Raw genomic sequence first — 20,830 nt, 5'->3', positions numbered from 1 at the left:
TGCTGTGAGGTGACAGTGCTACCCAACGAGCCACCATGACACCACCTTTATATACACCATGATGGCCCCTATACAGAGGACTAAACAATGTGAAAAGATAGGACTTCAGCTCAGTATGAAAGGAAAGACCACTAACTTTCCTGATTAATGCAAAAGTTGTCAAAGTGGTGGAAAACTTTTGTCTACTTGAATCAGTTACTAACAGCAAAGGATCCAGCAGTCAGGAAATACGACACAGACTAACACCTGGTGGGACAAGAATTAAGAACCTGGAAAATATGTGTCCACACTGTGGTCTTCTCTATGGTTCTTAATTGATGAAAGCTGGACAGTAAAAAGAGAGACAGGAAGAATATTGATGCCTGTGAAGAATTTGTGTTCCTTGGACGGCAAAGAAGACTAACAAATGAAGCCTTGACCAAATCAAACCTCTCACTCAAAGCCCAAATAACCAAACTGAAGCTCTCTTATTTTAGCTACATTATGAGAAGAAACAATGTATTGTTTAGCTAAGTATATACTTTATAACACTTACTGACCAAGTGTATACTGCATATTACATACTGCCCACATAAGTATATATACATTAAAATCGCTTTTCTATATGCTAAAGATAAAATCATAATGCATGAAAAGAAAAAGATTTAAAAGCTTTTTTTTAAAAAGAAAAAAAAAAAAGATTTTCACCACCAAAACTGCCACTTACTGGATGTTTTTGCACCATTGCGTGTAAACAAATTTTTAATGCATGGAAACCCAAACAAGCTTATCAGACAACACAGCGAAACCTAAACCAGCTAACAAATCTTGAATTTATGTTTTATATATCTGAAACAGTTATTTGTAGTTTAGTGTAGTTTAGTGAATTTGCACTTGGTTGCATGTGCATGGTTTAATGTTGTTATATTTCAGCTACAATAAAAGTCTATACACTTTAGAAGGGTAAATAAAGATTTAACTGGAAAACTTTAACAGACTCCTTAATGGAGTAAACACTGCGGGGACGGTTTGGTGGCTCGTTGGGTAGCACTGTCTCCTCACAGGCAGCAAGAAGGTCCTGGTTTCGATTCCCAGGTGGGGTGGTCCGGGTCCTTTCTGTGTGGAGTTTGCATGTTCTCCCCGTGTCTGTGTGGGTTTCCTCCGGGAGCTCCGTTTTCCTCCCACAATACAAAGGCATGCAAGTGAGGTGAACTAGAGATACAAAAAGTGTCCATGACTGTGTTTGACATTAAACTCGTGAACTGATGAATCTTGTGTAAGCAGTAACTACATGTCCTGTCATGAATGAAACCAAAGTGTGAAAAACATGACGTTAAAACCGTAATTAATAAATACAACTAAACACTGCGCAATGACTGCGCAAATTTCTTGCAACCCAGCCACGCTTTAGCGCAGCTGTTGCATAGCAACGGAATATAAACAAGCTCAGCATGGCTGCTACACATCAGTCTAAACGCGTTTTCATTAATAATGTGGACACTTATGGCTCAAAATACATCGCAAAGGTCAGTTTATCTATGGCTGAAGTTCTTCTTTATCTATAAATAGGATTGGTTAAGTCAGATTGGCATCCTGTCCGGTCCGGGGTGTTACTGTTTTGCGCCTAGTGATTCCGGGGAGGCAGGACCTACCGCGACCATGACCAGGATAAAGCGGTGGTAAAATATGAAAAATAAATAAATAAATGAACCAATAAAAATCAATTCAACAGCACAATATAGTGTGCAAAACGAACTTTATGGATTAGCTTGCTTAGATAAAAGTTGAGTCATTTGTGATATGAAATAAAGCCAAGAATCTGTTGGTTAATTCTTTTAAATCTTTAATTAACTGATAAAAGTATAAAATGCCTTTTAATGTTTTGGTTGAGCAGCTTGATTGTATTTTGTAATTATAAACAGATAGTGTGTGAACTGAGACCAGTACTGTATTCCCTAATAGTGCACTATCACAGTGGCAGTAGTGGGGTTTGAACCAGTGACCTTCTGCGTACTAGTCCAGTACCTTAACCGCTTGGCTACAACTGCCCCCATTGTCTATTTTATCGGCTTCACTTACCGTATAGAAGCACTTTGTAGTTCTACAATTACTGACTGTAGTCCATCTGTTTCTCTGCATGCTTTGTTAGCCCCCTTTCACCCTGTTCTTCAATGGTCAGGACCCCCACAGGACCACCACAGAGCAGGTATTATTTAGGTGGTGGATCATTCTCAGCACTGCAGTGACACTGACATGGTGGTGGTGTGTTAGTGTGTGTTGTGCTGGTATGAGGGGATCAGACACAGCAGCGCTGATGGAATTTTTAAACACCTCACTGTCACTGCTGGACTGAGCATAGTCCACCAACCAAAAATATCCAGCCAACAGCGCCCCGTGGGCAGCGTCCTGTGACCACTGATGAAGGTCTAGAAGATGATCGACTCAAACAGCAGCAATAGATGAGCGATCGTCTCTGAATTTACATCTACAAGGTGGACCAACTAGGTATGAGCGTCTAATAGAGTGGACAGTGAGTGGACACGGTATTTAAAAACTCCAGCAGCGCTGCTGTGTCTGATCAGCTCATACCAGCACAACACACACTAACACACCACCACCATGTCAGTGTCACTGCAGTGCTGAGAATGATCCACCACCTAAATAATACCAGCTCTGTGGTGGTCCTGTGGGGGTCCTGACCATTGAAGAACAGGGTGAAAGGAGGTTAAAAAAGTATGCAGAGAAACAGATGGACTACAGTCAGTAATTGTAGAACTACAAAGTGCTTCTATATGGTAAGTGGAGCTGATAAAATGGACAGTGAGTGTAGAAACAAGGAGGTGGTTTTAATGTTATGGCTGATCAGTGTACCTCAAAGACTGGATTGTAAGTAGAAAAATTTTAATCTTTTAAATCTTTTAACATGTTGTCAGTGACCTTGTAGGACAGTAGAAGATTCCACAGTTAACATACAGTAGGAACTGGTCTAAATCAACGAGAACTGGGTTTTGGATGTGATATAATGCAGTTGACTCACTTCTTATCACGTACACCATGCACACATCCAGTAACTTTCTACTGTAACAGTGTTCTTGGAATATGACTACTGGCCAAATGCACTAAGCATATCTAATCAATGATTAATACTTCTAGTGTAAGTGAACACACATGGATTAGCTACTATAAATTGCCCATAGGTGTAATAAGCATAAATGTGCATCTGTTGCTTTTCCATGGACTAGTCTGATGTTCAGTGTGTCCATGATAGGCATCAGACCCATCATGACCCTGATCAGAATAAAACAGTTACTGAAACTAAATTAATAAAGGTATTTATGTTTACATTTAAATTTTGTTCTTCTTGTCATGTTCTTAGTTTTTATCCTCATGTGTTGTTGGAGCATCTCTCGTCTCTGAGGTAGATCACACGGCAGACGATGAAGAGGAACCATCACACGATGAAGTGTTACAAAAGTCATCCAAAGAGGGGACTTTCCAAATGGTTGGAACAATATCGGGTAAAACCGAGGGGAAGAATTTCAGTTTCATGGAAGCAGAATATACAGTGAGTATATTTCAAATGTTCATTTATGTTTGTTTGTTTGTTTATTAGGATTTTAACGTCATGTTTTACACTTATTTGTAGTAACTCATTACACAAGGTTCATCAGTCATGGACAATTTAGTGTCTCCAATTCACCTCACTTGCACGTCTTTGGACTGTGGGAGGAAACCGAAGCACCCGGAGGAAACCCACGCGGACACAGGGAGAACATGCAAACTCCACGCAGAAAGCACCCGGACATTTTTTTTACATAATTTTCATTGACATTTCCATCAATTGTCCTAGAATTTACCACGTGATGAGCTTTTTCACTATCTGATGGAGTTGGACGTCATTATTTACCACATAAACCAGAATCCTGATCAGACAGAGGAAGCCTCGTGGGCAGTTTCAGGTATCTGAATTACAGTGATTACCATCTATCCTGTGTTTGTTTTATATGTTGATAGCTTTGTTATTGACTGTTCTTTTAAAGCCCTGCACAAGAAAATGGATATGTTTCCTGCTCCCAAGATGTTCATCCTGATCTCATCAGTAATGACGTGGGCTCTGACTAAACCAGTAGATCCAGTAAGAATAGATCATATTTTTTAATTAGAAAAGACAAGGTTGAACATTAAATTATATTTACTTGCATTTGTTTGAATATAGGATGACCCAGAGATGCCTTTCACAGAGGAGGACTACAGGAGACGCAAACCCCATCCCAATTTTAAGGATCACATAGTTTTGGAGAAACTGGTGGTTAAACTGGGAAAAACTGTAAGTTTAACTGAAATGTAGCTGAATGGCAAAATGTACTCAGTAGATACTTCTGAATGAAGCTGAGGCATGTCAGACAGGGATGTTTGTTATACTGTATGTAATTTCCTTTTTGAAGAATTTTTGTTATATAATGTACTTCCAGCCATAACATTACAGCTCACTGTCCCTTTTATCAACTCCATTTACCATATAGAAGCACTTTATAGTTCTACAATTACTGACTGTAGTCCATCTGTTTCTCTATGCGCATGGCGCAAAACAATTTGAATCAAAATACAGTTCAGAAGCAAAATCGTCTCTAAAGACTGTTCCCCAGCTCCCCTCTTAAATACACTCAGATGAGGGGCAGCTGGGGCTAGTTAGCCGAAGGGACCAATCATGAAAGGGGGCATGGCAGGAGACTGAGAGTGCTCCAAGAGAGAGGGGTGTGGCACATAGGAGCACAGGAGCTCCAGCAGAAGCACACAGAGGCTGGATTCGTGACTCCCACATTTCAAGGATGTCATTTGATTTGTTTGTAGACTTTTTTGTTTGTAGATCTTCTTACTCAGACCGTCACATTTCAGTCTGTATATTCCACTCCCTACGTCTCTTTCTTCTAGTATGTATTGATTAGATAGATGTCGAGAAACTGTATTATTGAAAAAAGAAGATTGGCAAATCAAGGGCATTCATGCTTAAAATAACCCAAAGGTTGCCAGATTTCTGACATTCCAAACTTTGCTGCAGTGTTTGAAGAAGGTTCAGGCTGTGACTGAAAAGCACTATAATACAAAACACGTCGTCATGCATCACAGTAATGAAAGTGCAATAACCAATAACATTCTTACGGAAGTCTCATCACAGCACAACATCAAACTGAAGTGAGGAGGAAGTTTTGTTGGTAATATTACTGCCCTGCAGTTATTGCTTGGTGGGCTTTTCATTTAGTCCCCCTGATTCGCATTCCGGCTCTGCCACGCAGCCGCTTTTGGGCCCTTGAGAAAGGCAGTTAACCCTCTCGGCTCAAGGGCCAATACAAACAATAGCTGACCCTGAGCTCTGACCCCAGCTTCCAAACAAGCTGAGATACACTTGCATTGTACTGTACATGTGTATCTATATGTATATGACAAATAAAGACATTTTGTCTGCCCTAGATTATAATAATAATAATAATACATTTTATTTATATAGCGCTTTTCAAGATACTCAAAGACACTTTACATAAGACAAATAATCAAAACAAATACAGACACCATACAAATCATAGTACAAAATCAAAATAGTACATCAATCAACATCAAGAATAATTAAGATAAAAACAAAGAGAGCAGCATAAGACAGTTCATTAAAAATTAGCTAAATTATGAGAGAGAACAACAAATATAGAACAATTTCTTAAAATTAGACAGAAACAGGACAGATTCACATGCAATCAGGAAACTGAAAACTTTACAAGTTTTAGGATCTAGGACTTCACATTTCTGTCGTGATCTAAGTATAAAAACTATTAAAAAGAATAGCAAAAATAAAAGCATTTATTTTGTGTTGTTACAAGTTAAATGCCACTCTGAATAGATGAGTTTTGAGAAGTGACTTGAATTTGGACAGGTCAGGACAATCTCGTAGGTGTTTGGGGAGAGCATTCCATAAAGATGGAGCAGCTATGGAAAAGGCCCTGTCACCCCAGGTCCGGTGCTTGGTCCTAGAGGGTATGGACAGTAGGTTAGCCTCAGAAGAGCGAAGGCTACGGGAGGGAATGTGATGATGGAGCAGGTCGGTGAGGTAGGATGGGGCCTGATTATGGAGAGCTTTGTGAGTGAATAGAAGAATTTTGAATTGAATGCGTTGAGCAACGGGAAGCCAATGAAGTTTTTGTAGAACAGGTGTAATATGATCACGGGAGCGAGTATGAGTAAGGAGGCGAGCAGCTGAATTCTGGATATACTGAAGTTTTTTTAGGATTTTGTTAGATGTACCATAAAGGATGCTATTGCAATAATCAATTCTGGATGTAATAAAAGCATGAATCAAGGTTTCGGCGGCAGAAAAGGAGATTATTATAAATTATCTTCCCACATGCCTGCAGACAATAACTCATGCACATTTCCTAATTATTATATTAATAATATTGCTTATGAATTACAGAATCCGGCTCAGTTTTCCACATATGTGATTGCATCAGGACTGCAGTATGGAATGGGAGAGCAAGCGTTTCATTACTTCTTTAAGGTAAATATAAGTAGGTACTGTCTTATTTGTTCAGTCACACTTTATCAAATCAAATCACTTTTATTGTCACCTCACATTAACACAGGTGTGAAAGGTGAGTGAAAGTCTTGGGTGCGTGTGTCCCTCGCAGTTTCAACACACATTAAATACAAAACACACATTTACTTACATAGAGAGGCAGTGGCTTGGGTAGGTGGAGTATTTTAGGATCCTCCTGGTCTTCCTTAGACAGCGGCTTGTGTACAGATCCAGGAGGTTCTCCGCTCTCTGTACGACCCTCTATGCAGCTCCCATACCAGGTGGTGACGCAACCTGTCAGTACACTTTCCGCAGTGCACGTGTAAAATGTCCTGAGGTTGCGGGGATTCATGCCAAACCTCTTGAGCTGTCTAAGAAAGTAGGGGCTCTGTTGGGCCTTCTTCACCACCCTTGTGGTGTGTTCTGTCCATATAAGTTCCTCTGTAATATGAACCCAGAGGAACTTGAAGATGCTGACCCTCTCTACCGTGGCTCCGTCTCCTGAAGTCAACAATCAGTTCCTTGGTCTTGTTGACGTTTAGACTTTTTTTTACTGTGACTGGATGACTGGAGCACATCTTTGTTCAATTTGTACTAATTTGCTTTCTGTGTAATACAGGTGTCCTAAATAATATGCTGAAAATCTGCTGTATCACAAATATACTGAACATATAAAAACTCACATAATGCATTAGGCGGTATTAAAATTTCTAAAGGCCGCTCGGGTGATACAGCAGTAAAATAAGCTAGCGCACTACCACTGAGATCCAGGGTCTGAATTCCAGCAGTGCTGTTGGCTGGTCGGGCATCTACACAGATGTAAGTAGCTGTGTCTGAGGGAGGCCGAAGCCCAGCGATGGATTGGCACTTTGTCCAAGGTGTATTCCTGTCCCTCACCTAATGAAACTGGACCCACCGTGACCCTCACCAGGATAAAAAAAAAGATTTTTTTTTTGCATTTTTCCCAATTTTCCTCCCAATCCAGTCGTATCCAATTACCCGATTGCATTACACAATAGTATTTCCTCTGTACTGATGCTGACCTCAACTTCTGATTGAGGAGAGCAAAACTGTCACACGCCCCCTCCGACACGTGTGCAGTAGCCGACTGCATCTTTTCACCTGCACGAGGCGAGTTCATATGCAGATCAGCTTTATGTCCGGAGAGCCACACCCTGATCAGCATTATTCCTCGACTCTGTGCAGGCACCATTAATCACCCAGCAGAGGTCGTAATTCGCTCAGTTATGAGGTCCTTATCCGGCTTCCCACCCTGTATGAACAACAGCCAATTGTTGTTCATGTAGCCGCCCAGCCCAGCTGGATGGCAAGTTCGAAATCCCAGCTCTGGTGTGCTAGCGTGTTTTACCGCTGCACCACCTGAGCGGCAAAACAATGATTTCCTAGTTTATACATAAAGTACCAACATTCAGTTATTTATTTTATTGATTTTTTTTTTCAGTTATTGAGCACTTTATTAGATACACCTGTATAGTACATACGCTATGTGACCAAAAGTATTTGGACACCCTGACCATGAGCTTGTTGGATGTCCCATTTCAAAAACAAATGGTATTGAGATAGAGTGACCTTTATGTGATCTTTTGTTGATCTTCTGAGAAGGCTTCTCACAAGACTTTGAAGTATGTCTGTGGAAATTTACATTACATTACATTTTCGCCATTTAGCGGACGCCTTTATCCAAAGCGACTTACAGTACAGTTACAGTATACAGTCTGAGCAACTGAGGGTTAAAGGCCTTGCTCAAGGGCCCAACAGCAGCAACCTAGCAGTGGTGGGGCTTGAACCAGCAACCTTACTTGTCCTGTGCCTTAACCACTAGGCTACGGCTTGCTCATTTTGTGTCCATTTAGTCAGAGGAGCTTTTCTTTAAACTGAGCTTTTCTTCTGCTTGTCTTTATAGAGCTTGCTTTGTGCACAGGGGCACAGTCATACTGGGACAGGAAAGTTCCTTCCCTAAACTGTTGCTACAAAGTTGGAAGCATGTGATTTCCTTAATATAAGGACATTAGTACACATTTGTAATTGATTGTTGTATGTATCTTTCAGAAAGCGTGGCTGGGAGAGCTTTTAAAAGTGCCTATATTTGGAGAGGGCTCCAACATCGTTCCTGCTATTCATATCAATGATCTAGCACGGTTGGTAAAACATAACATTTAAAAAAAACTTGTGACTTAATCATTTAGAATTTATTCTGCAACTACTTGAATCCTTGTTTTTGCATTTTCTGCACATACTATTTAAATGTGCACATTGCACTATTACACTAGCACAAACAATACTGTACTGTTATTTTAGTCATTTTCATCACTTAACCTGTAAATAAATACTATTCATAGTCATACACACTGCACAATCAGCAATACACCGATTAGGCATAACATTATGACCACCTTCCTAATTTTGTGTTGGTGCCCCTTTTGCTGCCAAAACAGCCCTGCAACTGTGATGCTCTGTGTATTCTGACACCTTTCTATCAGAACCAGCATTAACTTCTTCAGAAGTTTAATCTACAGTAGCTCGTCTGTCTGTTTGGACCACACAGGCCAGCCTTTGCTCCCCATGTGCATCAATGAGCCTGTCGCCGGTTTACCACTGTTCCTTCCTTGGACCACTTTTGATAGATGCTGACCACTGCAGACCGGGACACACCGCACAAGAGCTGCAGTTTTGGAGATGCTCTGACCCAGTCGTCTAGCCATCACAATTCGGCCCTCGTCAAACTCGCTCATATCCTCACGCTCGCCCATTTTTCTGCATCTAACATCAACTTTGAGGATAAAATGTTCACCTGCTGCCTAATATATCTCACCTACTAACAGGTGCCGTGATGAAGAGATAATCAGTGTTATTCACTTCACCTGTCATTGGTCATAATGTTATGCCTAGTCGGTGTATATTTATTTATCTTTAATTTCACTAATCTTGGTCACTCCTGCACTATATTTGTAATATATGTAAATAATCTCTATCTTGTATTTTTGTTAAGATGAACCTGCACTGCACTGGCTCTGTACTCTGTACTGTAAAAAAAGTTTAATCTAATCGAATCTAATCTAATTTAATCTAATCTAATCTAATCGCCGCTTGCACCACCACCACCATGCTGGCCACAGACTTGAACTGTCCAGTTTTAGTGTTCTTGACCATTTTTACTCTTTATTCTGTCTCTGCAAAAGCATCGTCCAGAATGTAATCGATCACAAACCGAAGCCACGATACTTTCTCGCTGTTGACGATTCCAGAAACACCACTGCTGACATTGTTAAGGTGAGCAACTAAATATTGTGGTTGAAATATTTTTAATACTTTCTTGCTTTCTAAACCCTTTTTTTTGTTGTAGGCAATAGCGTCCACGCTGGGGTCAGGGAAAACCCAAACTGTCCCTAAAGAGGATGTTTATCTCACAAAGGAACTGACAGTAAGATGAACCTTTTAACATCAGCATTAAAATCATTTTAAAATGATTTGAGCAAACATTGTGGCAGATGAGTTGATTGTATTTTGTAAATTTAAACACATTTTAAATTTAATGCCTGTAACATACTTAAAAAAAACTTGGGTTGGGGCAAAGAATTTGATAGAATACATGTTCCACAATTCTGAAACATTCTACAATTGGCAGGTGAATTGGTAACATGATTGGGACTAAAAGGAGGATCCACCAAAGGATCTAGTCAGATGCACTAATTGCACATCTTTTGCATTTATCTGCATTTATTTGCAAATTTTATATATGCAAATATGTACATTCTGTAGTAGTTATTTTTTTCTCTTCTTTTTGCTCAACTTCTGGAGACTTTGGCATAAATAACAAATCTATCTATCAGTCTATCTGTCTGCCTGTCTATCTAAAAGTGACACTAGTTTTCTTCATTTTCAGCAAGAAGAAATCGATGGGTTGTTTGTTGACCTCCGTATGGAAGCCGTATATCTGAAGGAGAACTTCAGTTTCCACTGGGTTTCGGAGATGGGCATTGTTGAAAACATCGAACAAGTTGCAGAGGAATACAAGCTCACCAGGGACCTGCTGGTACGTCATGGTTAAAGTAGAGCTGTTAGTGATCACTGTTAGAGGACTCTTACTCAGGAATTCATCCTCCTCCTGCTCCTCAGCCTCTTCGTCTATGCCTCCTGGGACCTCCTGCTGTCGGGAAAAGCACCATAGCCGAGAAGATATGCAGGCATTACAAACTGCACCATGTGAGACTCAAAGAGACCATCGTGGAGACGCTTGGTAATCTGGTATGTTAATTGATTTACATGTTTGATTGCCCATCCTGATGTAGCCCTTCTATCTTTTCTTTACCCTACCGATATGTACCACACCAAATAACTGTAATGTAATATTAGGGTTCAGGGGTCACACCAGACAGTCCTATTGGGTTATAATTGATGGATAAAATGAGTGGGGGGTGAGAATGTGTACAGACCAGCAGGTGGGCTCCAGTAAGTAACTGTAAACCCGCAAACTGGCATACATATATGGTAGGTGTAAGTCGTTTAGTAGCCAATAAAAGTATATGCAAGCTGGATGCTTTTAATAACGATTTGCTGGTAGTATTGGTCAGATTAACCTCCCCAAAACGTGCAGTACAGAAGGTGGATTGGCAGCTCTAATCACTCTGTGGTGTTAGTGAGGGAATGATGGTTCGACACTGACCAGGACAAATCGGTTGGTAAACAGGAATAGTGGTTAATATCGAGCGTTCTCATCGCTGCAGGAATCTGGTGTCCAGAAGGAGGAGGTAGAAAACGAAGAGGACGAGGAATCAGATGGAGCCCAGGAATTTTTGGAAACCCTGAAAGAGAACATGGAACAAAATGGAGGTGATCATGTAGAATATTTTACAGCATCTTTTATAATATAACTGGGGTCAGAACGCAAGGTCAGGCATTGTACCCTGACCAGTACTGTGGCTCGGTGGGTAGCACTGTCTCCTCACAGCAAGAAGGTTCTGAGTTTGATTCCTTGGTGGGGTGGTCCGGGTCCTTTCTGTGTGGAGTTTGCATGTTCTCTCCATGTCCATGTGGGTTTCATCCGGGAGCTCCGGTTTCCTTCCACAGTACAAAGACCTGCAGTCAGGTTAATTGGAGATACTGAAAATTGCCTTGTGTGTGTGTGTTTGCCCTGTGTTGAACTGGCAACCTGTCCAGGGTGTCTTCTACCTTTCGCCCAGGGAATCGTACCCACGGCGTTCCTGAATACGATAAACCGGTGATAAAACTGACAGTAAATGAATGTAAATAAAAGGATATGAAAATATAAAAGAATATATAAAAACTAAAGTACTAGAGATGACCGGACTATATGTGGGTGGGGTCTTCAAAAGCTGTGTAAGGACCCTGGTTAGCAGATAGAGGAGCTTGTGCAAAGTGCACGGGCAAGAAGAAGGAGTGCGCTAAGGACTGTGCATGAGTTGGAAGAGGCGTGAGCAGAAAATATACCCTCCTCAAATGCAATCAGGGATCCCCAGCAGCAGAAGACAGATTGACTAAAATTGGGAGATAAAGGGGAGAAAATGCAAAAATAAATAGAAAAAAGTATGTTGTACAGTTGTGCATTGTGCAAATCAAATAGTACCTTTTGATAAGTTGTTATTTATCCAAGGATTTGTCTCCTCTCTCTATACCAGTATGAATCATTATACAGTACACCGACTAGGCATAACATTATGACCAGCAAGTGAACATTTTATCCTCAGAGTTGATGTTAGAAGCAGGAAAATGTTAGAGCATCTCCAAAACATGTCTTGTGGGGTGTTCCCGCTATGCAGTGGTCAGTATCTATCAAAAGTGGTCCAAAAAACAAAACAGTGGTAAACCGGCGACAGGGTCATGGGCGGCCAAGGCTCATTGAAGCACGTGGGGAGTGAAGGCTGGCCCGTGTGGTCCGATCCAACAGACGAGCTACTGTAGCTCAAACTGCTGAAGAAGTTCATGCTGGTTCTGATAGAAAGGTGTCAGAATACACAGAGCATCACATTTTGCAGGGGTGTTTTGGCAGCAAAAGGAGGACCAACACAATATTAGGAAGGTGGTCATAATGTTACTGATCGTCGTTTGGACGATCAGTAAATTACAGCCGAGTTTGTGGCGCCTCCCACTGAAAACACTTTGCTGTTTAACCAGTAGGTCGTGGTGCAAGGGGTGTGAAGTGTTGTCCATTATGTTATGCAGTTTGAGCAATATTCTTCACTCAACGACTTGCTCTAGGGGCTTCAAAGCAATTATTATATTATTTAGTAATTATTGTATGCAAAGCAAGTATTATATCAGATACATCACTGATTTTATCTGGTTTTGTATCTTCTCTGTATTCAGGTCGTTTGGACGATCAGTATATTATCCAAATCATAAAGGACAAGTTGAATTCAAAACCCTGCAGAAATCAAGGATTTGTGTTGGACGGCTTTCCAAAGACCTACGATCAAGCTAAAGAGCTCTTTTCTGGTGAGCAAAACCTTTCATTCATTATTCATTTAACCTGCTCATTTAGTTCATTGTTTAGTAATTTATTAATCCTGTGAGCCAACCTGCTCCCATATGTTGATAGGTGGCGTGGCTCGGTTAGAGAATCATGCCCTTCTGCCTTGTCTAATTTGGACAACAGATGTGGTGCAAATGATTGACGTGTCAGTTTCTCTTAACTGACAGTCGCCTGCACCTCGTTGAGCATTAGTTCACGTCAGGTGGAAGTGTATCTATATAGGGATAAGTATGTGACTCTCCGTGCACTATACGGATCTCCACACGAACCTGCCTGGTGCAAGTGAAAATAACTGGTCGGTACTGCACTGGTCGGAGGGGGGCGGTCAAGAGTGGAGGTCTGCAGCAGTATAGGATTCAAATTCAATCAGATAATTGGATAAACGACTAGATTGGGAGGAAAAACTGGAAAAAATTCATTAAAATATTAATTATTATAATTAATTAGTAACATTTAACGGATGTACTCTCAAACTCACTTATGAAGTCAATCATGTCTATTATTTTATGCTTATGATCTAGTTTAACAACATACTGAACCCAGTAATATTGTTAATTCTTTATTGTACAGCCGATGATGAAGAATCTCAAGACGTTCAGACAAAAATTCCTCCTCACAATAAGAAGCTCATCCCAGGTCTGTAGCTTCACACAAACCCACTGTAATGTACACATCTGATAACACACTGACTGACCCCGGTGTTCCATCTGTGTACAGAGTTCGTGTTCTCTCTGGAGGCCACTGATGCACTCCTGAAGAACCGAGTGATCAACTTGCCTGAGAACGTGGTGAGCGGAACGTCGTACGAACAGGACAAGTTTCTTCAGCGACTGGCCAAATTCAGAGAGAACAACATGGAGGACGAAACTGTACTCAACTACTTCGATGAGCTGGACGTTAACCCAGAGCGTATAGGTACAGCCGAATGATTAACTGTTTATAACGACATCCAGGATCCAATAATCTGTCAGCTTTTATTATAAACTAATATTTCACATCATAATAACAATAATAAAATAATAATAATAGCTGTATATAATTATTTTTAATTCTTAACCAGGAATGTTAGAAGTCTGGGTAATTGAAGTGCCCCATCTACTGTCAAAATTGTGTAGGTACATCTACTACTACTACTACTACTACTGCCATTACTGCTAATAATAATAATAATAATAGTAATAAATACTACCACTACTACTGCTACTACTACTACTAATAATAACAATAATAATAATCATCATCATCAATCCTACTAATAATAACAATGCTTAAAATAAACACAATAATACTACAGTAACAGATACTCATAATAATTTACTATCCTTCTCAACCAGGAATGTTAGAAGTTTGGGTTATAGCCCCATCTACTGTCAACACTGTGTAGGTGCATTTACTACTACTACTAAGATAAGATTCCTTTATTGATCCATCCCCATGGGGGAAATTCGAGTGTTACAGCAGCTCCAGTACAGTAAGTACAGTAAATAGAGTAAATAAAATAAAAAATAAGGAAATTATAGAAAAAATTAGCTATGCTATGCAATTACTATTATACAACAGTATGGTAATTACAACAATATAATAAAAACACTATATTTATAAAAACTATATATAAAAACACTACCACTACTATTATTACTGCTAATACTACTACTACTAATAATAATAACAAATACAATACCACTACTACTGCTGCTAATACTACTACTACTAATAATAATAATAATAATAACAAATACAATACCACCACTACTACTGCTGCTAATACTACTACTGTACTACTACTGTACTACTACTACTACTACTAATAATAATAATAATAATAAATACAATACCACTACTACTGCAGCTAATAATAATAATAATAATAATAATAATAATAATACCACTACTGCTGCAGCTAATAATAATAATAATAATAATAATAATAATAATAATAATAAAAACAATACCACTACTGCTGCAGCTAATAATAATAATAATAATAATAATAATAATAATAATAAATACAATACCACTACTGCTGCAGCTAATAATAATAATAATAATAATAATAATAATAATAAATACAATACCACTACTGCTGCAGCTAATAATAATAATAATAATAATAATAATAATAATAATAATAATAATAATAATAATAATAATAATAATAAATACAATACCACTACTGCTGAAGCTAATAATAATAATAATAATAATTATTATTATAATAATAATAAAAACAATACCACTACTGCTGCTGCTAATAATAATAACAACAACAACAACAACAATAATAATAATAATAATAATATTAATAATAATAATAATAAAAACAAGACCACTACTGCTGCAGCAAATAATAATAATAATAATAATAATAATAATAATAATAATAATAATAAATACAATACCACTACTACTGCAGATAATAATAATAATAATAATAATAATAATAATAATAATAATAATAATAATAATAAATACAATACCACTACTACTGCAGCTAATAATAATAATAATAATAATAATAATAATAATAATAATAATAATAATAATAAATACAATACCACTACTACTGCAGCTAATAATAATAATAATAATAATAATAATAATAATAATAAATACAATACCACTACTACTGCAGCTAATAATAATAATAATAATAATAATAATAATAATAATAATAATAATAATAATACCACTACTACTGCAGCTAATAATAATAATAATAATAATAATAATAATAATAAATACAATACTACTACTACTACTACTACTACTAATAATAATAATAATAATAATAGTAGTAGTAGTAATAATAACAATACTACTACTACTACTACTCCTAATAATATATTCTACCTCAAGTAGGTATGCTAAGGGATGTCCATTGACAGGTCATAACTGCCCAAACAATGATCAAACAATGATGGAAGGAACACACAGAAGATCAGTACACACAAAAACATTAGATGCCAGGATTCTTTTTGTTGATCTCAGCTACTAGTGCTTGAAGATGAGGTCAGACAGCCCCAAGATTCACTTATATCAATAACATTAATTCTGTCATTGTTTGTTTTACCATCACTTTATCCTGGTCAAGGCCGTGGTGGGTCTGATTCACTGGGTGAAATGCAGGAAACACACCAGACAGGGGGAAGGAAATCCACACAGACACAGGGAGAACATGCAAACTCCACAGAGAAAGTAGCCTGGCCTTCCAGCCAGGGACTCGAGCCCAGGACTGTGAGACGACAGCACTATTCCCAGCACCACCACGTTGCCCAAAATCTATAACACTGCAACACAAATATAAATACACATACATAATTTTTTGTATCGTAGAGATCATGAGCAGTGACGATGTGGAGTACACGCTGCTGATGGAGAAAGTGGTGAACACTGTAGGGAAAGTGAGGAACTATGGACCCAGTATCGAAGAGGTGGAGCAGGAGGAGCGGAGGCAGGCGGAGATCAGGGTAAAGGAGGAGTCGGAACGCAGGGCTGAGATCCAGCGTAAGGAGAAAGAGGAGAAGGAGCAGAGAGCACAGCGCTGGGAGGAGTGGGTATGGATACACACTATTCCATCATTCATGATTTACGTGAGACATCAGGCTACACTGTTGCTTTCATATATGATGATAATATGAAATCCCCCATAATGAATAAATTAATAGTTATTTTTACATTAGTGGCATTTAGTGACCATTTATCCAAACAGCATTTATTCAAAGCGACTTACAATTATATCTATATATTATTCAAGCAATTGAGGGTTAGGGGCACTGCTCAGGGGCCCAACAGTGACCACATGGCGATGGAGGAGCTTGAACTGGCAACCTTCTGACTACTACTAATACCTTAACCACTGAGCTACCACTGCCACCACTTAATTTAGCCTTAATTTTGCTTGCCTGTAACTTAAATACGTTCTGTTTCTGAAGGTTTAATAGCTGAGTCCACTTTATTCTTAATTTGATATTTGTTTAAAACAAGTACAATGACATTTTATTTATTCATTTAACTATATTTAATATTTTCTGATTGCAATAGTTTCCAGAAAAGTCAGGACATGGGCATGTTAAATATTCTGATTCTCACAATTTTTCAGAAGCTCGAGCTGTATCACAAGTTTGAAAGTGAAACAGGGAGGAAAATCCAGATAAACACAGATACATGTGGAGCTGTAACACTGGATTTGACGGTTATTCCACACAAATGCAGATTTGTCTCATATTCACACTTTGATGACGTTTTACTGCTCAAGCCAAACGCTGAGCAAAGTGGCAAATTGCACCGAGACTCGTGGTGAACGAAGCGCAAAACACTTCTCATGTGAATGCGCCCTAGGATTAAGAAACAAGGGGCAAAGGACGAGTAGGAAGGTTCAGTAAGGTCAAAATACAGTAGTAATGAGTTGTGATATTACGAGCGTTCTTTTTCAACTTAACGTACGAACAAATTTCGGATTACGAACCGAAATTCGCAAAACGCGTGACGTCACAATATATACAGTGAGTGAACATTCAGACAACGGACGGTGTTTTTCCGGTGTTTTCTTTATATTTTGTAAAATTCAATATTAAAATGTCCCCAAATAAGGTGCCGAGAAAGTAATGTAGTGGTGAGAAAATAAATCTAGTATTACTATTTGTTGTTGTATAATTACTCCTGCCAGTAGGTGTCACTGTGTATCAGACAGAGGGGACAGTTAGTGAGAGAAAAGAAGGAATTTATTCTTTCGTGCAATTACACCTACAAAATACAACACTATTGAAACAAAGAAGGAAATAATAGAGAAATATGAGAGTTATTGTTGTTTCTGGTAGATACATTTTACCAGGAAATATATTATGGTGTATGATACAGCACACGTACTGTACTGATTTGCGATGTGTTTTTATGTACAGTATTACTGTGTATTGTTGTTTATTATTGTTTATCACAGTAATGTCTATTCTGTAATTTAAGATTTAAGGGAAAATATACTTAATTTATAACAAAAAAAGAGCATTTAAGACATTAGAGATGTTAGGGTAAGGGGGGGTTTGGGAGGTCTGGCACGGAATAATTCTATTTACATGATTTCTTATGGGAAAAACAGGTTTAACTAATGAACATTTTGACTTAAGAACAGCCCTTCAGAACCAATTAAATTCATAAGTCAAGGGTCCACTGTATTCTTGAATAAATGTTAGTGTTTATTTTAATTTATATTCCACCTTTTCTTTTGTATGTAACAGTGTGATTTTTTTTTACACATGCAACCCAATAAAACCACCTTGTAAAGACACACTGTGATGTGTGAATGACACCAAGCCTGGTCAGTACCACTGAAGGTCATCCATCTTGCCCGTACGAATGCCCGTGTTTCTGTGCGTTTAGACTCATCGTCTGACAGAGGAGATGCAGCGTGAAGAAGAGCTGCTGGAGGCTCAGTCTGTTCCTCTCAGACATTACCTGATGACGGACGTGATGCCCACTCTGACTCAGGGTCTGATCGAGTGCTGCAGACTCCGACCTGAAGATCCGGTGGATTTCCTGGTACGCTCATCGATCTTTTAGCCGTCGCGGTGAAGAAGCACGTACAGTGTGTGGGTAAAATAATGGACTGTACTTTGTTTTCTCTTTGTTGTGTTTCAGGCTGAATATCTCATCCAAAACAATCCACAGGCGGAGTGAGAGCACGTGTCCCCATATTGTTCAGGTCTTTAGGAATATAAAAGCTGTTCTAACAGTTATTAATAATAACATTTAATAGATAATTGTGGGCTTATTACAGTCAGTGAAGGATGATTGGGAAGTTTCTTGTTTTTGACCTTGTTCTTTGTGTACCTGTGTGCTTAAAAGCTCCAGAAACACAATAAAAGCCAGCTGCTAATTAAAAACTAATTAATGATAATGTACTTGGGAGTGCTTCATAACTAAAAATGAAGGCTTGTCATGCCGTAATTGTTTTGATTTGCTTTCCAGTTTTGAAGGATAGATGTTACAAACAGCAGATAATTAACTGGCTTTATTATATTTTCATACGCAACTCCGAGTGCACGTAATTAATTTCTTTGGTAAACAAAAATTATTCCATTTGAAGAACCAGCGCATTTCATTTACCTCATTGTTTTAGGAACATTCGTTTACCGGCCCTGGGTGCACTAATAACAGTTGATGCATCTTTAAAATTCATTATTTGGAGTCAACACTTTAATGGACTTTTTTTTCTTATCAGACGTGGCCTTCATCATTACTGCAAATAAAAAAAAACAATAAAATAAACTGTGTGAAACAGCGAATTGTACAGAGTGCTTTCTTTTTTATTCTTGTGAATACCCTGTATGGCCAAAGGGTGCTCAGGTAGCCCACTACCCCTTAGATCTGGGGATCCAGGGTTCGAATCTCAGCTGTGCTATCGGCCGGTCAGATTTCTGCATGGGCGTGATTGGCTAATGTCAAAGTGAGTCTTATCAGTGCACTCTCAGTGCTGGTCCCAAGTCCATATACAAATAGGAGGGTTGTGTCAGAAAGGGCATCTGACGTAAAAACTGTACCAAGTCTGCGGCGATGCCTAAATACAGGAGCAGCATAAAGAGAAAAAAAAACACTGTACAGCCAAAGATGAATCAAAACCTGAGCTTGGACATCACATTCCAAGACCATGGGCATTAGGATGGAGTTGCCCCTCCACCCCTTTGAAGCTCTATAACAGCCTTAGCATTCTTGGAGTATATCTGGGGGAATTTGTGCCCATTTACATTTAATTAAATAAGCATTTGTGAGATTAGGTACTGACATAAAATGAAAAGGTCTGATTTAAAATGGATGTTCCAGTTCATCCCAGAGGTGTTCAGTAGAGTTAAGGTCAGGCACTGTGCAGTTCACTGGTAGTTTTTTTTTTTTTTTTTTTTTTTTTTTTTTTTTTTTTACACATTTACGTTTAGGGCATTTAGCAAACTACAAATGTCAAATGAGTAATTGAGGGCTAAGGGCCTTGCTCAAGAGTCCAACTTGGCAGTGGTAGGTCTTGAACCAGCAATCTTCTGACCACTAGTACAGAAGCACAAATGCACAGTCATGCTGGAACATAAACTGGTGTTTATTTGATATAATTGCTTTTTTATGCACGTTAGCTGAAGCATCTAAACTCAGTAATTACCAGTTGTGTAAGTAAGTAAGTAAACATTTATTTATATAGCACTTTTCTAAGACAAGCTACAAAGTGCATGGGTGGAATAAAAACAGACAACCATACAAACAGTGCAGCTCCATCTAATAAACAATAAAACAGGACACATCATCTAGTGTCCATTCTCAAAGGCTAAGGTATAAAATTATGTCCAAAGCCTTCTTTTAAAAATCTCCTTTGACCCAGCAAGTCTAATATCCAAGGGCAGGGTATTCCATCCTGCCCGTCCATTTCCGCTTTGTCCTAGGGACAACTAAAAGCCCCTGACTGGAGGACCTCAGAGCCCTGGCACTAGAATATGACACTAAAAGGTCAGACATATATTCTGGTCCATCACCATGTTAAAACCAAGATTGTGTCCACATACCTTTGGCCATATAATGTATAAAACATGAACTATTTTAGGAAAAGTGTGTAATGTGCCCACATGACGTAAACTACACCTGAAGGCAACTTAAAAGTGTACCTGGGACACGGCTCTGTGTATTATGTTTCTGTTTGTCAGTCTCTAGTTTGTCTGTCTGTCTGACATGCCTCATATACGTGTGTCATATATGGCTACCTGCCCGTCTATTCCCATTAACCTTTTGCTAGTGTTCCTTGTTCTGTC

General features: G+C 38.7%; 1 protein-coding gene across 1 annotated transcript; it reads left to right on the top strand.

Moving 5' to 3' along the window:
* The first annotated feature begins 1,417 nt into the window (after positions 1–1,417).
* Positions 1,418–19,326, top strand: ak7b (adenylate kinase 7b). The gene is made up of 18 exons (XM_063006983.1): positions 1,418–1,505; positions 3,356–3,544; positions 3,830–3,938; positions 4,020–4,114; positions 4,196–4,306; positions 6,440–6,523; positions 8,612–8,700; positions 9,742–9,832; positions 9,906–9,983; positions 10,446–10,595; positions 10,679–10,807; positions 11,287–11,392; positions 12,887–13,015; positions 13,623–13,688; positions 13,770–13,967; positions 16,386–16,606; positions 18,426–18,584; positions 18,684–19,326. Exons 1-18 carry the CDS (start codon positions 1,431–1,433, stop codon positions 18,720–18,722), a joined length of 2,118 nt encoding a protein of 705 aa, XP_062863053.1. The 5' UTR covers positions 1,418–1,430; the 3' UTR covers positions 18,723–19,326.
* The last annotated feature ends 1,504 nt before the right edge of the window (positions 19,327–20,830 follow it).

The sequence above is a fragment of the Trichomycterus rosablanca genome, chromosome 13, assembly GCF_030014385.1.
Source record: "Trichomycterus rosablanca isolate fTriRos1 chromosome 13, fTriRos1.hap1, whole genome shotgun sequence".
Classification (NCBI taxonomy): Eukaryota; Metazoa; Chordata; class Actinopteri; order Siluriformes; family Trichomycteridae; genus Trichomycterus; species Trichomycterus rosablanca.
This window is presented reverse-complemented; position numbering and strand designations above follow the sequence as displayed.

Excerpts from the sequence above, each read along its gene's own strand:
- ak7b (XM_063006983.1), top strand. The coding sequence starts at position 1,431 with ATGGCTGCTACACATCAGTCTAAACGCGTTTTCATTAATAATGTGGAC. Across the intron at positions 4,115-4,195 it reads TGACTAAACCAGTAGATCCA|GATGACCCAGAGATGCCTTT; the intron begins GTAAGAATAGAT and ends GTTTGAATATAG. Across the intron at positions 8,701-9,741 it reads CATATCAATGATCTAGCACG|CATCGTCCAGAATGTAATCG; the intron begins GTTGGTAAAACA and ends TCTCTGCAAAAG.